This window comes from Clinocottus analis, unplaced genomic scaffold (assembly GCF_023055335.1).
Source record: "Clinocottus analis isolate CAN_PGR_092001 unplaced genomic scaffold, fCliAna1.0.p SCAF_1, whole genome shotgun sequence".
NCBI classification, from domain to species: domain Eukaryota; kingdom Metazoa; phylum Chordata; class Actinopteri; order Perciformes; family Cottidae; genus Clinocottus; species Clinocottus analis.
Window position 1 is genome coordinate 10,007,071 of NW_027175820.1, and position 16,928 is coordinate 10,023,998.

General features: G+C 41.3%; 2 protein-coding genes across 3 annotated transcripts in view; both read left to right on the plus strand.

Moving 5' to 3' along the window:
- The window catches only part of rasa3 (RAS p21 protein activator 3), a 38,022-nt gene extending 34,510 nt beyond the window's left edge, over positions 1-3,512 (plus strand). For both annotated transcript variants that reach the window (XM_068579780.1, XM_068579791.1), the window contains 6 exons: positions 1,357-1,463; positions 1,868-1,950; positions 2,059-2,267; positions 2,358-2,461; positions 2,579-2,762; positions 3,165-3,512. In XM_068579780.1, coding sequence (XP_068435881.1) covers positions 1,357-1,463; positions 1,868-1,950; positions 2,059-2,267; positions 2,358-2,461; positions 2,579-2,762; positions 3,165-3,240 — 763 coding nt within the window. In that variant the 3' untranslated portion in view covers positions 3,241-3,512. The remainder of the gene's footprint in view (positions 1-1,356; positions 1,464-1,867; positions 1,951-2,058; positions 2,268-2,357; positions 2,462-2,578; positions 2,763-3,164) is intronic.
- A 5,337-nt stretch (positions 3,513-8,849) lies between these two features.
- Positions 8,850-16,684, plus strand: pros1 (protein S). Its single transcript, XM_068579803.1, has 14 exons — positions 8,850-9,054; positions 9,814-9,971; positions 10,274-10,298; positions 10,402-10,482; positions 10,630-10,752; positions 10,960-11,085; positions 12,232-12,360; positions 12,439-12,679; positions 12,877-13,063; positions 13,213-13,374; positions 13,493-13,661; positions 14,191-14,327; positions 14,475-14,703; positions 15,603-16,684. The coding sequence occupies exons 1-14, from the start codon at positions 8,976-8,978 to the stop codon at positions 15,791-15,793; spliced, it is 2,037 nt and encodes a 678-aa protein (XP_068435904.1). The 5' UTR covers positions 8,850-8,975; the 3' UTR covers positions 15,794-16,684.
- Positions 16,685-16,928: the final 244 nt, after the last annotated feature.

Below are 16,928 nucleotides of genomic sequence, written 5' to 3' on the forward strand. Positions count from 1 at the left end.
GTGATCACATCACCACTGCACACATTAGAGTTTCCAGCACAGCCCTCAGCGTTATGGCAGATGTGAAACCAGCACGTTCTTGGCGCAGTAGTGTCAAAAGAGTACAAGTCTTCCTGTGGGAGAGTTGTGTTTTTGGTGTTAAGAACCCTTGTGGTCCATATTTGTCATGTATGCTCTGGCCTTCAAACTCTATAAACAAAGTCACCCTGGTGTTTACTCTCCCTGAAAGGACCATGCTGGTGGTTTTACATGTTTTAGTCCATTAACAGCCAATAGTGTTGGCTATACCTCACATCACTGTCAGACATTTTCCAAAGCATACCATCACTTTTTTAGATTGATTTCAAGTTACAGGCATGCAGTGGTTCCATTCATTTGATTTCAGTGTACTTGAACAGACTTTCCTTGAGATTGATAATCCATCATACTGGATCTATGCATGTATTGATTTATTTGTTAAGCAATAGGTTGCAAGCTCAAAAATACTGCATTCATGAGCTTTTGGATATTGTCAGAAATTCCAACCTAGAATTTAGACGATATAAACATCCTTGTTAAGAGTTTATTGTGAATTTCTTGGAGGGCTGCAATTAACAGTTATCTTCATTATTCATTAATCTGCTGATTATTTTCTTGATTTGTCAATGTGACGACATCGAAAGTATTTTTTTCACCAACCAGCAGTCCCAAAACTTAAATGACAGTCAGTGGATAGTGATATAACGATCAATAAATGAGGTCAACATAGTTTCAGATCGTCCTTCTATATACCCACTGATCAATATCAGCAATGCAAAAATAAACATGACATGAATTGGGTCAGTGTGATGGTTTAGCTCTCAAGTTTCAAGTCGTTGCAAGCAGATTTTGATAACGTACTGACACAAAATGGAAGCCAACAGCTGTTTGGAAGGAAATCACTCTGAAATATTGTTATGATTTGGCAAAAAGATAAGCGGGAGGTTCTTCATAATGTAGTAACTTAAATAAAGGGGTAAAATCGGCAAAAACTGGGGGGACCTTGGATCTGCTGACCCATCTTCTTTTTAAACTTCTCCACTGGAGCTTTATACATGAACAGCACCGATAATTACAAGGAACCGCAAGCATGTAAATGGAATGATAAATGTAGACTGATGACTGCACAGGATTCCTTTAACCACAATGAAATGCTAGCTGCTAATGTTTTTATGCGAAGTCATTCATTTACACTCTAGCACTGCATACATATGAAAGGGATGCATTGTGCCATACAAAAAAAAAAGATAATTTGTGAAATAAAAATTTAAAAAAAAGATTCAGTAAAACATGAGCTCATCTGTCAACGCTTTCAGTGGTGTTTCCATTTCCCCTTAGATTTATGATAAAGCGGGCACAAGGGAGAAACCGTTTTGGAATGAAGAACTTCAAGAAGAGATGGTTTCGCCTCACCAATCACGAGTTTACCTACCACAAAACCAAAGGTAAGGTCAGAGGTCTTTCAGGATCTCCTTGCAGTTGCATTGTTCCATTGTCTCTGTTGTTGTGCGTGCTTTTGTAAGAATCAGCAGGAGGGAGAGAATCTGCTGAATGTACATTTAGTCTGCACACAATGTGCGTTCGACACATGTGGCAGAGATTAAGTTAGTGAGCGCACAATACATTTGTGCTGCATCCAAACAATCTCGGGCCAAAAACATACGCGTCAGCTGTTTCTAAATGGCATACAGTACTACACAACAGGTTTTCATGCATGCTCAAATTAGTTAGTATGTGGGCAAAAACCAAATGTAGTTATTATTTTATTGTGCTGTTGTTTACACATTCCTCGAGCCTTTACTGTTTTTTTTTTTGTCCTCTGATGTGTGATGTTTTATTTTATGTCCAGGTGAGAGTGCTCTCTGCAGCATTCCTATAGAGAACATTTTGGCAGTAGAGCGGCTAGAGGAGGAGTCTTTCAAGATGAAAAATGTAAGCACCCAACGCAGCCCTGGACCTTTTCGAGCTTTGGGTGTTTGACCCAAATCAGTCCTCCAAGTGTAAGGATTATTCCCTAACCTGCCATTCCCCCTCCTCCAGATGTTCCAGGTTATTCAGCCGGAGCGGGCGCTCTACATCCAGGCCAACAACTGCGTCGAGGCTCGTGACTGGATCGACATCCTGACCAAAGTCAGCCAGTGCAACCGCAAACGCCTAAGCACCTACCACCCTTCAGCCTACCTCAACGGCCACTGGCTCTGCTGCAAACTCTCAGCGGACCTGGCCTCTGGGTGTACGCCCTGCACCGGGTATGTAACGTTGTCAAAAATCTCCCCCGACGTCATGTTCCGTTCCCTTTGTTTCCACTCTCTCATCCTCGTGTGTGCGTCCGTTCTCAGCGGCCTCCCTGCAAACATCCAGCTGGACGTAGATGGAGACAGAGAGACCGAGAGGATTTATTCCCTGTTCAGCACATACATGACCAAACTGATCAAGATGCAAGGTCAGACGCTGACAAGAGAGTTTGAAATTGTCTGTGAGCACATTTTCCATGTTTATTTTTCACACTGTCCACTTTGCGCTGTCTCTCACTCTGTTGCTGGCCTGTCTTTGCCTGCAGAGGCCTGCGGCAGCAAATCTGTGTACGACGGACCCGAACAGGAGGAGTATTCCAGCTTCGTCATCGATGACCCCCAGGAGACCTACAAAACCCTGAAACTGATTGTTTCAGCTGTGCAGACCTTGGAGCAGCAGCACACCAAGTACAAACGGGACAAGTTCAAGAAGACAAAGATAGGCAGCCAGTATGTGGTTTGTTGTTTATTTACAATTGTAGCCCAGGTTATGTTTTGTTACAAACTGTAGTTATTGTATATTTAATATAACTCAGACCAAGAACTGCTGGGAAAATGTGACATGTAAAATCTAGTTTGATACCAAGCAACTTCCTCTTTGGGCCAGCAGGTGTAGCAGTTGTACAGTCCACAATTGTACAAAGTGTTTTGGAGATTAAGTGAAGCATATTTAACAATTCAAATCACACAATATCGGCGTCACAATTTATACCTCCAGCTCTGCTCATTCCTTTATGATCTGCAGGGAAAATGAGTTTCATTTATGTTCTGTTTTTAGCTGCAAAACTCACTCCTGCTCACTCTAACCTCCTGCCAATACACCATCTTTCTCTTTGTTTTTTGTTTCTTCAGGGAGCATCCGATTGGAGACAAGAGTTTTCAGTGCTACATTCGCCAGCAGTCTGAGAGCTCCACCTACTCCATCTAGCCCAGATTACTGTTCTACGACACCTAGAACCAGCATATTTTTCTTTACTGGGAAAGCTTCAATTTCTATGATTGACTTTTAAAGCTTTATTTTTCTTCAAAACACGATTAAAAAAGACATCACGGTGAGATACTTTCCCTTATTTCCAAAGCAGTTTGTCCATGCTTCACTTTTTAAAAGACATTTCAGGAAGCAGCATGCTGTTTTGGAAAAAGTGTCACCTGACTGGCTTATTTGTCCAGTTTTAGGAAAATAAAGGAGTTTTAATTGTCCGTACCACAGTGAAAGAGCTGTGTAGCTGGACATTTTTTCCTGCGGTGTCTCAAGACGCATCCCTTCAAATTTGGAGAACAAACCTCAGATCAGCATCAAAAATAGAGGAACTGTTGTGGAGAAAAGGAGGGATACGAATTAAGACATAATCATGCCGTACATCCACTTGGGTCTCCTGACTGTGATGTGACGAGAAACAAGCCAACGTTTTCACTGGACAGTTTTTGACAGTGACCAACACGCACTTTAATCGCCTCCACATCTCTGGACGAACAAGCATCGCAGCACACGTTGAAAAGCTTATTTTATGTGTTTGATTTGTGTTTGGTTAAGATAATGGTTGAAATGTTGAAATGTTCCATTGTATTTCACTCCAGAAGGATGGCAGGGCTGTACTTTTCCCCCTTTAGGGAGCATTGGCTCCACGTTTTGGCTGTTTCTTTGTCCCCTAACCTCTTCAGGAAGGTTGTGAAGGTCAAGGGCACACACGAACAAGAACAAGAAGAAGACCAAGCACAGCAGAGAGCAGCTCGATGTTATCAATGTTATCTTTGAAATTCATCCCTCATGTTTAATCCTCATCAACAACGTTCTAACAGATGGTTAGGTTCAAGTATTCACTTTTCTTTTGAAGCCTTGTTCTATTGGGATTGGATGTCCTCCTGTGTTAAAAGTACCTGGGTTGAAGTAATAACGTCTTCTTTTTTTTGAGAGTTCTTAAACTGAGTCAGAAAAACCCATGGATGCCTTTTTTTTTAATCTCTATATTTGTCGAGTTGCAGCTTTTCTTTTAAGTCAGACAAATCTTCATCTGAACCAAAACGTTCTTTAATGTTCAACTTCAGAACTAGTTTCTGTTGATCTCCTGCAATCTGTGAATTGTGAAATTGTGCATAAGGACAAATATATTCAGTAAAATGTGTTGTGTAACCACAATATAGACTGAAATAATAGTGTGCTAGCAATATACACTCAGTGACCACTTCATTAAGTGCACCGGTACAATCTAGTGCAATTCAGCTCTGCCATATATTTAGCCTTTACATTTATAAAGGACAGTGTGAGAAATGTGTAGTTAAATCAAAGCCGGCGTTGTTCTGAACAACATTAAGAGGTGTATTTAATGTTTTTGGCATTATTTACAGTACAGCAGTATGCGAGAATATAAAAAAAGGTTGAATATGATGCAATCCAGAACACTGTAATAAACGTATAACTTAAGACCTCTAACGGTGTAAAAAGAAAAAAACTGGACGTTATTGGCATTATAAAAGTAGACTTTATGGCAGAACATTTGCATACGATTGCATTAGACTGTACGGGTCAAGTCAGTTTGATTTGTATTTATACATCAAATAACAACTCTGCCTCAGATGTACATAATGAAGTGACCATTGAGTGTATGTGGAATATAGAGGGCATAATGGATTAGTCAACGCATTTTGAAGTTAGATTACAAAACACAAACAAATTGCCACAGGCTGAACCTAGAGGCCTTCGCCCAGTTAATAGCCCAACCTTGGCTGACGGTCACGCCCATCCATGGTGCAGTTAGTTATTCTTTTGCAGGTTTATATTAATGAAAAACAGTGTAATTTGCAGATTTTAAGGGGTGCCAATGTTTGTTCCCGACATCCGGTAGTTGAGCCTCCGCCTGCCTCTAACTAATTCAACCATCCACTCAACACTCCCTCAAACTGCATGAGAAAAAGGCAATAAAGCCAAACTATCCTTTCCACCATCACAAAGCGGAGACTATGTGCTAGCACAGCTTCTAAACAAGGAAGTTCTTTAGCTTTTAACTAATATACTAACACTTTAACCAGTCTTGTCTCAAGTTATGATTGTGAAATGGATCACGTGTTACTGGTTGTGTTGCACTGTTGGCTGCCTAATAATGTAGTTTTTCTGTTTTGTGAGTTATCTCCGTCTTACTTTGGAAATAGCTGTGCCCTGTAGTTTTCAACCTATTTATATGCATTCCTCTGAGAAACTACCTGCTGTGAATCCTACCGGTCAGCACCCCAGAATTGGTTGCAGGTACAGGATTTTATTGTTGTTAACCAGTTGTGTTGTGTTGTTATTCGCCTCCCAAAGGCAACCACTCTCATCGGCATTCATATTCATCAGCACTCTCTCTCTCTCTCTCGCCAAAACCAGTGCATGTGAAGTATAATCTGTAGTCACATTGACTACAAACCTCAACAAATTTTGTATTTTCCAAAACTAAGTACCTGGTTATGTAGCTACATGGGTGCTCCCGTGATCACAGGATCCCAAACAGTGCAGTCATCACTTTTATAAAATTGTCTTTATGAAAAACAAACACAAAAATAATTAATTGTTTATATATATATATATATATATATATATATATATATATATATATATATATATATATATATATATATATGTGTGTGTGTGTGTGTGTGTGTGTTTGTGTGTGTGTACAACCCTATACTGTTTTAAAAACAGATGGGCAATTATTCCGATGACATCTTTTTCTCTGTCAAATGTGTTGATCTGAGAGCTATGAGGAAAGTTCTCAACTGTTCTCTGACTCTGTTTTCTAATTATGTCTTCATACAAAAATCTCGCTGTGTAACTGAATGAAATGGCGTGCGTGTACGTGTGCGTGGCTGTTTTGTGCGTGTTTGTGCATTTGTCAGCGTGTGCATGAGTGACTGAGATGACGGGTTGTATTGCCAATTGAATTATCCCAGTGTTACAGGTCAGGGAAGGCAGAGTCCCATCTGTTAAAAAAAGAGAAAATCACTGCCTGTAATTCTACTAAGGACTGTGTGGAAACACTGTTACTGTACTCTGACCTGGTATGGTGCGTCTCTTCCCTCTTGTATAGAACCACTGTTCCATCTCAAGGAACCTTTGCCAATATAATCTCCCCACTCATTTTATAACTGTAACACAGTAAAACATGTATGACACATTTAGGAGAGCAGTGTTGCTTTGACCTCTAAACTTTGGTAAGTGTTTTTTTCCACCAGTTATTGACTCTCCTCTGGTTGATGAAACTCTACAACACTGCATGTTTTTTTTTTGTTTTTTTTTGTTGCAAAGAGTGAGGAGACTCTGACTTAAGCATAAACCACCAAACAGCTGTCTCTCATCCCTAACTTAATAATCATATTTATTATCATTTTTCAGTGAAAACCTTCCCAGAAACATGGGCTGAATTAGTGAGGTAATGCCAGTTGCAGTAACAGCAACTCCTCCACGAAGCCCACAAAGGAATGACTTATGCAATAATGGTGTTTCAGCATGCAATAATAGTAACAACCCCTCAATAGGACCGCCAAATTATCAATGCACACCTGCTGACCCGTTGCAGTGAAATTTAGATAAACACATGTTATAAAGGGAGAACAGTGTATTTTGTACAAATATTTTAAAAGTATTAAAAAAAAAACCTGTTATATGTGTACATAAAACAGTTGAATGAATGGTGAAAATGTGATGTGTTTTTTTTTTCCCTGAATAACTAAATGAAACCAATATTAATGAAAATGTGGCGTCTGTGTCTTTTTTACTTCAAAAAACATTGCTTCTAAACTACATATACTCATGGTCACAGTCTGGCTCTCTGTCCAGATGCCCAACAACTTTTGAGTCGTGCCTTTAAAGACTCGGGCATCGTGGTTTTTGGGGGTCGTCGCTGGTGTTTCTTAGTCCATCTTTGTTTTCCCGCTGGTGCTTTGGAGAATTTTGTTTTCTGGGGCTTTGGGTTGTTTCAAACATGCTTTCTCTCTACTGTCTTGTCTGGTTTTATTTCTGCCATTGTGTGTTTTCCCGCCTTTTGATTGTCTGGCCAGCTACCTTGATTAATTTAACCTGTTGACACCCTCCTTCCCTTGTGTATGTCTTCTGTTTGTCTCCCCTGTTTCATCATTCAAGTTCCTGCCTGTTTTTCCTTTTGGTTTTTGTTTTGTAGTGTTTCGTTTTCCCTGAGTTTTGTACTTACCTGCTATCTACCATCATGCTTCCTGCTACCGGCCCTCCATTGGACTCTCAGGTTGTAAGAGAGTAAATACATTCTTGAACCTTTCCTGCTGCCTCCTTGTGAATCCATCTGTGTCTGGGTCTAATCTCCTGAGACTGTTGGTCATATCAGGAGCTTCACTTTGTTTCAATTATTTCAAACGTTATATGTTTGGGTTTAGCTGTTGTGCAGATACACTTGTCTTTGGGTCCACTTTTTGGGTCCAGGTTTTGCCTTTTATGAATCAATTACTGCGCCACTCTTTTACAGCATGCATTTTGACATGACATAATAGGGAAAGCATTGAAGCTATAATATAAATTACTTTGCAGGTTCCTGGTATGGCTTATCAGATTACAAATGGAACGGCGCTTCAAATATTGTTATTACATCCAACTGTGTTTTTCTTTCCGTGAAAAGTCTGGCGTTGACAATCGATTTTTAACAAGTGCCCTCTAAATTATGTCATGCTTTTTCCCTTGTGGTCCAATGAATCATCTAAATGTTTCCCATACAACTTCAAATGGATGTCACAAATTAAATTGACAAAAACGTCTATTCAAATTCTTCTATTGTTTGTAATGAATCTACTGCATGTGCATATGCCTACAATGTATGCCTCTTAAAGGTAGTGAAGTGTAAGTACAGTAGTATAATAGAAATACTTAAATACAAGTACCTATACCTTGTGATTAAGTAGGCCAAAGGCACTTTGTGGCTGCTAAATGTAGCATCCACGAGTTCTCAAATAAATGACAGTGAAGTAAAACAAGTATACTATTTGCATTTGAGCTGTAATGGAGTGGAAGTATAGAGTAGGGGAAGTAAGTACAAATTGTAATAAAATACATTTAACGTTCAAGTTTACATGACATGTATGTCACTAGTTCTGCCGCATGTCAATAATGTTGCTGCACGTCAATAATAAGGCTGCATGTAAATAATGTTGCTGCATGTTAATAGTGTTGCTCCATGTCAAGAGTTGTGCTGCATGTCACTAGTTCTGATGTGTGTCTGTAGTTTTGTCAGTAGTGTTTCTGTATGTCAATAGATTATTTGTATATTAGTGGTTTTGTCAGTAGTTTTTCCTGAGTCAGTACTAGTTCTGCTGTGTGTAGATAGTTTTGTCGAGAGTTCAGTTATTAAAATGCAGCAACATGCCAGCAAGTAAGGCCAAAACAACGGCAGTATGTGCGGGGTGAGCGTGTGGCAGCGCTGCGTCGCTGCCTCCACTCATACCCCCGTGTTTCTGCTCCCCAGGCTCCACTCCCCCTCTCTCTCCCACCCACCCACCCACTCTCTCTCTCTCTCCCTCTCTCTCTCTCTCTCTCTCTCTCTCTCTCTCTCTCTCTCTCTCTCCCCCTCTCTCCACGAAAACACTTTCGGGAAGAATAAAGTTTTTCGTGCGATCAGCCAGTCTTTACTCGGAGCCAAACCGTGGCCTAGCAGGAAGAACAGCCCGACTATGTGGAGAAACAAACGGGCGCTTGGGGAATCCGTGGCCTGTCTCGTGCTCCTCGTGACGCTCGTCGATGCTTATCGATGTAAGTATGGACGCGTTTAGGTTTTGCCTATTTGAACCCCGCGTCGTGAAGTAAGTCACGGACGAGCCCGTGGGTCTACTTCGTGCCAGTGCCTCTAATTGAAAGCAGCTTTCAGCCTATACGTGACCCGTTGGGTGCGGGTTCAAGACTCTGGCCACCTTTTTAAGCAAACGCACAAAACGTAAAGTGTGTGTGTGGGGGCATAACTGCTTTCTGCACAGGGAAACAATGATTGGACAACACGAGCTGCTTGTTACAACAACTACGGCTAATTTCTGGGAAATATCGGTTTCGCAATGACGTTTTCTTTTTTCTTCAAACCAATTCACAGAAGAGTAATTAGATTGTCCACTTTGTCCAGGCAGGCATCAGCCATCTGTCATGAGGAGGACTTGTTTTCCTGCTGGGATCAGTCATGTGTTGTTAAAATGTAGAGCTGCATATTCCCGGCTGTATTAATCACACATGTTAACTTCTGATTGCTGTAATAGAAAACATCACCGGCAATAACAAATATAGCTCCACTCTTTATGGACACAAGTTTTCCGACTATAAAGAAAGTAGCTATTTAGAAGCACTTAAATGGCACTTACTTATAGCACTTTGTATTTATTTATTTTTTTAAGAAACTGTACTTTCTTGATTGTTGTTGTTGTTCTGAATTTGTACTCATTTTACTCACTTATTGTAAGTCCCTTTGGATAAAAGCATCAGCTAAATGTCATGTGTATTTATATGCATCTATTTCTCCCTCTTTAGTCTTGAGCCACAGCACAGCCACCCAGTTCCTGAGCAGGAAGAAGAGGGCCAACTCTCTGTTTGAGGAGAGCAAAAAGGGCAACCTGGAGAGGGAGTGCATCGAGGAGCTGTGTGACAAGGAGGAAGCCAGGGAGATCTTTGAGAACAACCCAGAGACGGTACGAGAAGAGCAGCAACCCCTTAGAGAATTAAACAAGAGATGGATTGAGAAGTGAGAGAGAATGCAAGCGACAGATCACACGGCTGTGACTAGTGGTTCATTTCATTATTGAGGGATTTGTGTCAAGAAAAAAAAAGTCCACTCTGTGTTCCAACAGTCCAAAACAAAGACATATTTTTTTTTTTGTTCGTTGCACCTTTATTGAAACACTATGATTTTAATGCATTGATCAGATCCTCACAATTTACTTCCTGTCTTTGTTGTCAAATATGAATTTGAAAACTTGTTTCTTTCTCCCAGGAATACTTCTACCCCAAATATGTTGGTAAGTTTGCAGAATGTATCGCATCTCCTGTTTGTTTTTAATTATTAGTTCTGCTTTGCCTTTATTAGTCTCTACCGAAAAAGAAAATGTTTCTTTGTTACAGCTTGTCTGGGTTCACACCGTGTCGGCATTAACAATCCAAATTCAGATGCCATCTCGTCAGACCTTCGCACCTGTGTGAAGGGTAAGCTGCTTCTTCGGATGACTTGCAAATTTGATGTCAGACAATCAGGGAGGCTAGTAAAGGTTACCTTCCCCTGTAAAGTGCTTTGGTCAAGGCTCTTATTAAGATCGCATGTGTGCGCGTCCAAAATGATTTGTTGCATTACAGAGATCAGTGACCAGTGCACACCACCGCCATGCTACAAGGAGGGCTCAAAGCGCTGCGTGGACGGACAGGCCTCCTTCACGTGTGAGTGCAAACCCGGCTGGAGGGGGCCGCGCTGCGCGGACGGTAAGTTCTGATACATCGTTTGGGATTTTCAATATTTTGTGCATTTTTTTAAACGGGCGCCTCTTTGCTTTGTGTCTACCATTCTGTGTTGATATTTTGTCCCTAAAATGAGGCTCATAATTTCACTCACAACTGATTAATTCAACCTTTTGAAACGCTTGAACTGGCTGCTGATGAATGTTGTCATCTACTGTGTTGACTGGGCAGACATCGACGAGTGTTCAGATCCTGAATTTCCAGCGGGATGTAACCAGAAATGTTACAACTTACCCGGCAGTTTCCACTGCATGTGTGAAGACGGCTACTTTAGCAATGACAAAGTCAACTGCTTGGGTAAGACTCCATTCATTTCAATTCCAATTTGTGCAGCCAAACAGCAGTAATGCTATGAATCATTCAAAGTTTAATTTCAGTTCCACTAAAGGACAAAAAGGTACTATTACATGCTGTTACATCATATAAGTGAAGACATCCAGATTTCTTACAGTCCGTATGGAAGAGGGCCATATAGTGCTACAAAGCAGCTGAGCAAACACACATTTGTACAGGGCGTATTGTTCCTTTTTATTTCTTCATATGGTCTGTGGAACCCTAACTTCATAACAAAATCTCTGCTGTCCAGCTGTTGTGCTCAGGGCCTGAACCATTTGTTATTTCTAAAGCTGACCTGAGGTGACCTATTATGTCACACAATATGAGAAGCTTTTCATATCTGAAAAGATAGTCCACCAGTCTCACATCTCTGAGCTGTTAGAACTTGCTAACAGTTTGTAGATGATTGTTGTCTCATTTCCGCATATTTGTATTCGTGGGAAGTTCACTCAGTGTTTGTCTTTAGTGTGTTACGGCTTGTTGAGTGCAAAGTCTTCACAAACATGAACTGAGTTGTTTTTTTTGATTGGCCATGATCTTTAGGAGATCACATTTTAGATGTTTTAATGGAGTTCTTGTTTTCTTTGTACATAAGATCTCAGTAAATATTGAGATATGATCAAATTGCTTATTTTCAGCAAACATTCACAGTTGAGAAACTTGAACCAGTGATTGTTTTATTTTTTGCCGGATTTCAGCACCACATTGAAGAGACTAGCATGAGACTTGAGGGTTGCTGGATGAACCTCAACTATACGTATACTTGTTTGTTTGTTCGATTTAATTTGACAGCAGTACCTCATGAGGGCAAAATATTTTTAGCCAGCTGACTCCTTCCTTAAACCCACCACCAATGAAGAGTTTTTTCTAAAATTGGCTCTGCTTGCAGCTGCATTTAAATTAATTTAATTAATTTCTAAATGCAACTTTTACTAATGCTCTCCAAAAGGTTGAACAATGGAAGTATAAGCGATTGTATGAACCAAAATTGAACTTGCAATCGACACCATATAGTTTATATTTGTTAATGAGGACTCAAGACAGTTTGTATGACAAATTCTCATAACACCAGCTTCCCATTTCCACCCTTTATTTCCTGTTTTCCAGATATTGATGAATGTCTAATGTATCGCAGTATCTGCAAAGAACCGGCTAAATGTGTCAACACGCCGGGCATGCATGAGTGCCAGTGTCCCATGGGCTTCAAATACAACTTCACTACCAAGACCTGCGATGGTGAGACTTTGAAACCTTTAAAATAGACATTTTAACCAAAGATCACTGCTGTAATCTTTTCTTTTCCTGTCTTTACAGACATAGATGAGTGTGAGTTGAGCGTGTGCCAAGGGACGTGTATAAACACTGTGGGCAGCTTTGCGTGCCACTGTGATGGTCGTCGGGGTCTGCATTTGGCGGAGAATGGGCGCTACTGTGAACGAATCCCTGTTTGTGTGGAGCTGTATGACTACAAACACGCTGAGATGCTTTACCTGGGAGAGCAGTTTGCAGGCCTTCCTGTCATCTTTCTGCGCTTCCGTCTGCCGGAAAACACAAAGTAAGGTTCTATCACAAACACACGTAAACTTATAAGTACACACCGAGTGTAGTCAGAGCCTACGGATGTATCTTTCTGGTAGCTTTCAAGATGGGAGTAGATGAGTATCGATCGATTTAGCTTGAAGCTCAATCTGAGAGAATGCCGGAAAAAAATGTATCTCAAGCAATCTCCATCTTTCTGTTTCTGGCGGTTAGGTTTGCAGCGGAGTTTGACTTCCGTACATTTGACCCAGAGGGAGTTGTGCTGTACGCCGAGTCCTCGGACGACTCGTGGTTTATGTTAGGGCTAAGAGGCGGTCGCATTGAAGTCCAGTTTAAGAACCAGCACATGTCCAAGGTCACCAGCGGAGGAAAAGCGATCAATGATGGACAGTGGCACGTGGTAAGGATGAGCTTAAGGCCAGTAGTTTCCTACACATGATTAACTTCTTTCCCAATGGTTAACAAAGTGAGAGCCGAAGCGCTGATCAATGAACTGAATCGATGGAAAGTGGCTTGTGTGTAACCGTTTGCTCTACGTGAAACGTGCAGATCTCTGTCGACGAACTGGAGAGCAGCATCAGTGTGAAGATCAGCAAGGAAGCTGTGATGAGCATCAACAGCCCTGATAGTCTCTTTACTTCAGTTAATGGCAAACTGGAGACAAAGGTCTACATCGCTGGTCTGCCCAACGGCACCGACGTCATCAAACCTGTAAGCGAGTTGTCTGAAAGCATGCTCACACAATGAAATATACTTTTTTGAGATGAATATACCAGGATTTACATTGGGCCAGTGCTGTGCTCAGTGTGCGTGTCCATCGACCCACTAGATCAACCCTCGACTTGATGGCTGCATTCGGGGCTGGAACCTCATGAATCAGGGAGCATCTGGGGTAAAGGAGGTCATCCAAGAGAGGAGGAGCAAACATTGCTTTGTGTCTGTGGAACAAGGCTCTTTCTTCACTGGGGAAGGACTGGCACACTTCAACATTGACTATAGTGAGTAAGTTAAGTTGTACTTTATTCATTCCTATAGGAAAGATAGGTCTCTGGTCACAGCAGGACTGCATGTAGTTTTGAGGAAGGTAAAGCACCCGAAAGAAACGCATGAACGAAGAGGGGATACAATTCCACACAGTAAAGCCCAAGTGGATGGGTTTTGTATAAAGACCTACTTTGTGGAGTAAGACCAGCTTGTGTCTTACCACATATATGGTAGGTTCTCCTGAGGTTTGTACACTTGTGCATGTATCCTATAGTCCAGTGGTTCTTAACCCTTGTGAATATTTTTTTTTTTCAGCCAAGTCCCTCCTAACTAGAGCAAACTAAGGCACATGTACCCCCATTTTAAGTACCACTGCCATAGTCAATATCGTGTCAACCTGTCAGGACTTTATAAACACAGACTATTAGACTTAATAGGTCTAGACGGAGAAACATGAAATCCTTCAATTTTGACAAAAACATGGACAAGAACAATCTTCCTAAATGTCCGCCTTGACAAAATAAATGTGTTTGTGTAACTTAGGTGATTCTGGGAGTTGGAATGTCGATGTGCAGATGAACATACGTCCGTCCAGCAGCACGGGCGTCCTTTTCGCTCTTGTCCACAACAACAAAGTCCCCCTGTCAGTTGCTGTACTAACGAAGGGAGAAGAAGATGCTGTGAGTTAATTCACACCTCTGTTGGAAATAAACAAGTGTATCTCAGCATGTCTTCACACACACACACACACACACACACACACACACACACACACACACACACACACACACACTCAAACTCTGATGTTATTCACCTCCATTCTCCAGAACTTGCAAGTGTTCTTGGACGGCGTCCCCGTGGCAGCGCTGGACTCTCTAATGCTGTGCTACCCGGACCGGCTGACGGTGCGGCTGAATGTGACTCCAACAGAAATTCAAATCTCAGCTAACTCCTCTACTGTTACCTACATGAAGTCTGATGGCCTGCGGGAGGCACTGAAGCACCTCAACAGCACCATGCAGAGCCCCGTCAGTACATACATTGGTGGGATACCAGGTTAGTGTATGTTTAAAGTAAACGTACTGAAGGCATTCCTTTCGAAGATAACTATGAACATTATATATTTGCTATATATGGTCATGATAAATGTGGTTTCCTGGCTCAAATCATTTCGGTCTGAACACCAACTAGTTCTCATCTATTTATAAGAAAGCGGTCTCATACAGGAAAAGCAGTTCAAAGCAAAGCAGAATATTATACTATTCCCTGGATTGTGCTGTAGCATCATAACTGGAGTGAGTCTGTACTTGAGCATCGTGGTGCGTTGAGCTAAACGCTAACGTCAGCATGCTGTCACACTCAGTGACGATGCGATCGTGCTGACGTTGACGAGGACACAATTTACATGTCTGACCAGATGATGGCGCTAGATTAAAAGTTAAGGGATGAAGGGGATTACGATTCCTCTTGAGGGGGACATGAATTGCCTGCACCAAATTTGCAACAATTGCAAAGATTTGTCCCTTGAATTCAAATGTCACCTTCAGGGTGGAGCCAGAGGATCACCTAAAATCATCTGGAGGCTTTTTCTTGGAAACATGAATGTCTGAAAAAAAGATTTCATGGCAAATTATCCGACAGTTGTTGAGATATTGTAATCTCTGGTAGCATGGCAGAAGCTATGTCTCGTGGTATGGGCTAGAATATTTAAATTTCAACTTTTAGATTATAGTACTTTGCATTCTTAACTTCTAATTCAGTCAAGAAGTTATGACTCTTCTCCATCCAGTGCGATGGTCCACGTTTTGCTTAAAACTTAAGTACATTCATTCAATTGTTTATTTTAGTTTTATTTATTTATTGTGTTGCATGTCCTAACCGTGGTAGTAAAAGGGCTATATTTACCACTTATTTCGTTATTGTCATTTTTACTGACTTTTACCGTCATCTTTCAGCCGATGTCCCGTTACCTGCCACCCCTGTCACGGCCTTTTACCACGGCTGCATGGACGTCACTATCGCCGGCCAGCTGCTGGACTTTGATGAGGCTCTCAGCAAAGACAACAGTATTAAGTCTCATTCCTGCCCCCCCGTGTCTGCCCCCGAGAGTCAACGGGAGGGAGCAACGCACCATCACAGAAAGTGACCTTAATTAACATCACGTTAAAAAAGCCCAGCACATTAGGCAGCAACCCACAGCGGCCACATCGTGGTATATTTTGGAAAGAGAGATATAGAAGGTGGGATAGAGGGCTGAGAAAGAAATGACAAGAAGTGGAGACAGGGGTAGATGATAATAGTCATTTTTGTTGACTTTCTCCAATGGGTTTGTTTTAAGCTTTGTTTTTCTGCTTGTTATCCATACAGTATTATTGTTCCCGTCCAAGGAGCATTATTTGTTTTGAGTATTTTCTTTTAGTGAGGCCCACAACAAAAGCTGGCTTGCCAGTGAGCGAGCAGGAGCTGGATGGCTAGATGATATGGTTGTAGCAGTGTGTTGCTATGAATGAAATGCTTTCCGAGAAACGTTCAAAAAGAGTTGTGCTCTGTAGCACATATACCATGTATTGAAAAGAGGTATTGGTCTTTGTGTAGAAAAATAAACAAACGGTCACTGTTGACCAGGCTTTGAGACCACCCGCATCTTTTTTCCCTGTCGTGGAACCACGGCACAACTTCCCTTTAATTTTGGTCTCTCGGGAGGCGTTCGAACATCTTGGAGACAACTAGCAATTGTGGTGGTGGAAACCGCAGAAGAGAAAACTAAGCCTCCAGGCTTTTCCATTTAACTCTGTTCCCTTTGTTTGAATAAGCATCCCTTATTTGCGGTCTGCCTTCCTGAGGTGGTTTAGTAGCCGCCTAACAACATTTAGAAACATGGTTTATCATTTGATTGTGTCCCAGAACACAACATTGGTTGCCTCCAGATGTACACACCTCTCAGCTGAAACCAGGGTTTTCCTGGTCGGTCGGTGTTCAGATCTTTAATATATGACTTAAATGTAGTTGTTTGTTTCAATAAAATTGGTCAAAGCAACCTGATAGTATTGAATTTCAATAAAGTTTGCATCAGTGCAGCTATGTGTCCTCTTGTCACAGTCAGTGGCCAACCCATCTTTCCTAAGTCCTTGGTGACACAACAAACTCTAATAGCTGTAATTTACAAAACACAGTTTGAACCAGTTGTGTGTTTGATTTTTTAACATCATAAATCAGTCAATGTTAAACTTTAGGTCCATAGTTAAAAAAAGACAATACATCTATAACGTGCAAAAATGTTT

Excerpts from the sequence above, each read along its gene's own strand:
- pros1 (XM_068579803.1), top strand. The coding sequence starts at position 8,976 with ATGTGGAGAAACAAACGGGCGCTTGGGGAATCCGTGGCCTGTCTCGTG. Across the intron at positions 9,055-9,813 it reads GCTCGTCGATGCTTATCGAT|TCTTGAGCCACAGCACAGCC; the intron begins GTAAGTATGGAC and ends CTCCCTCTTTAG. Across the intron at positions 9,972-10,273 it reads TTGAGAACAACCCAGAGACG|GAATACTTCTACCCCAAATA; the intron begins GTACGAGAAGAG and ends TCTTTCTCCCAG.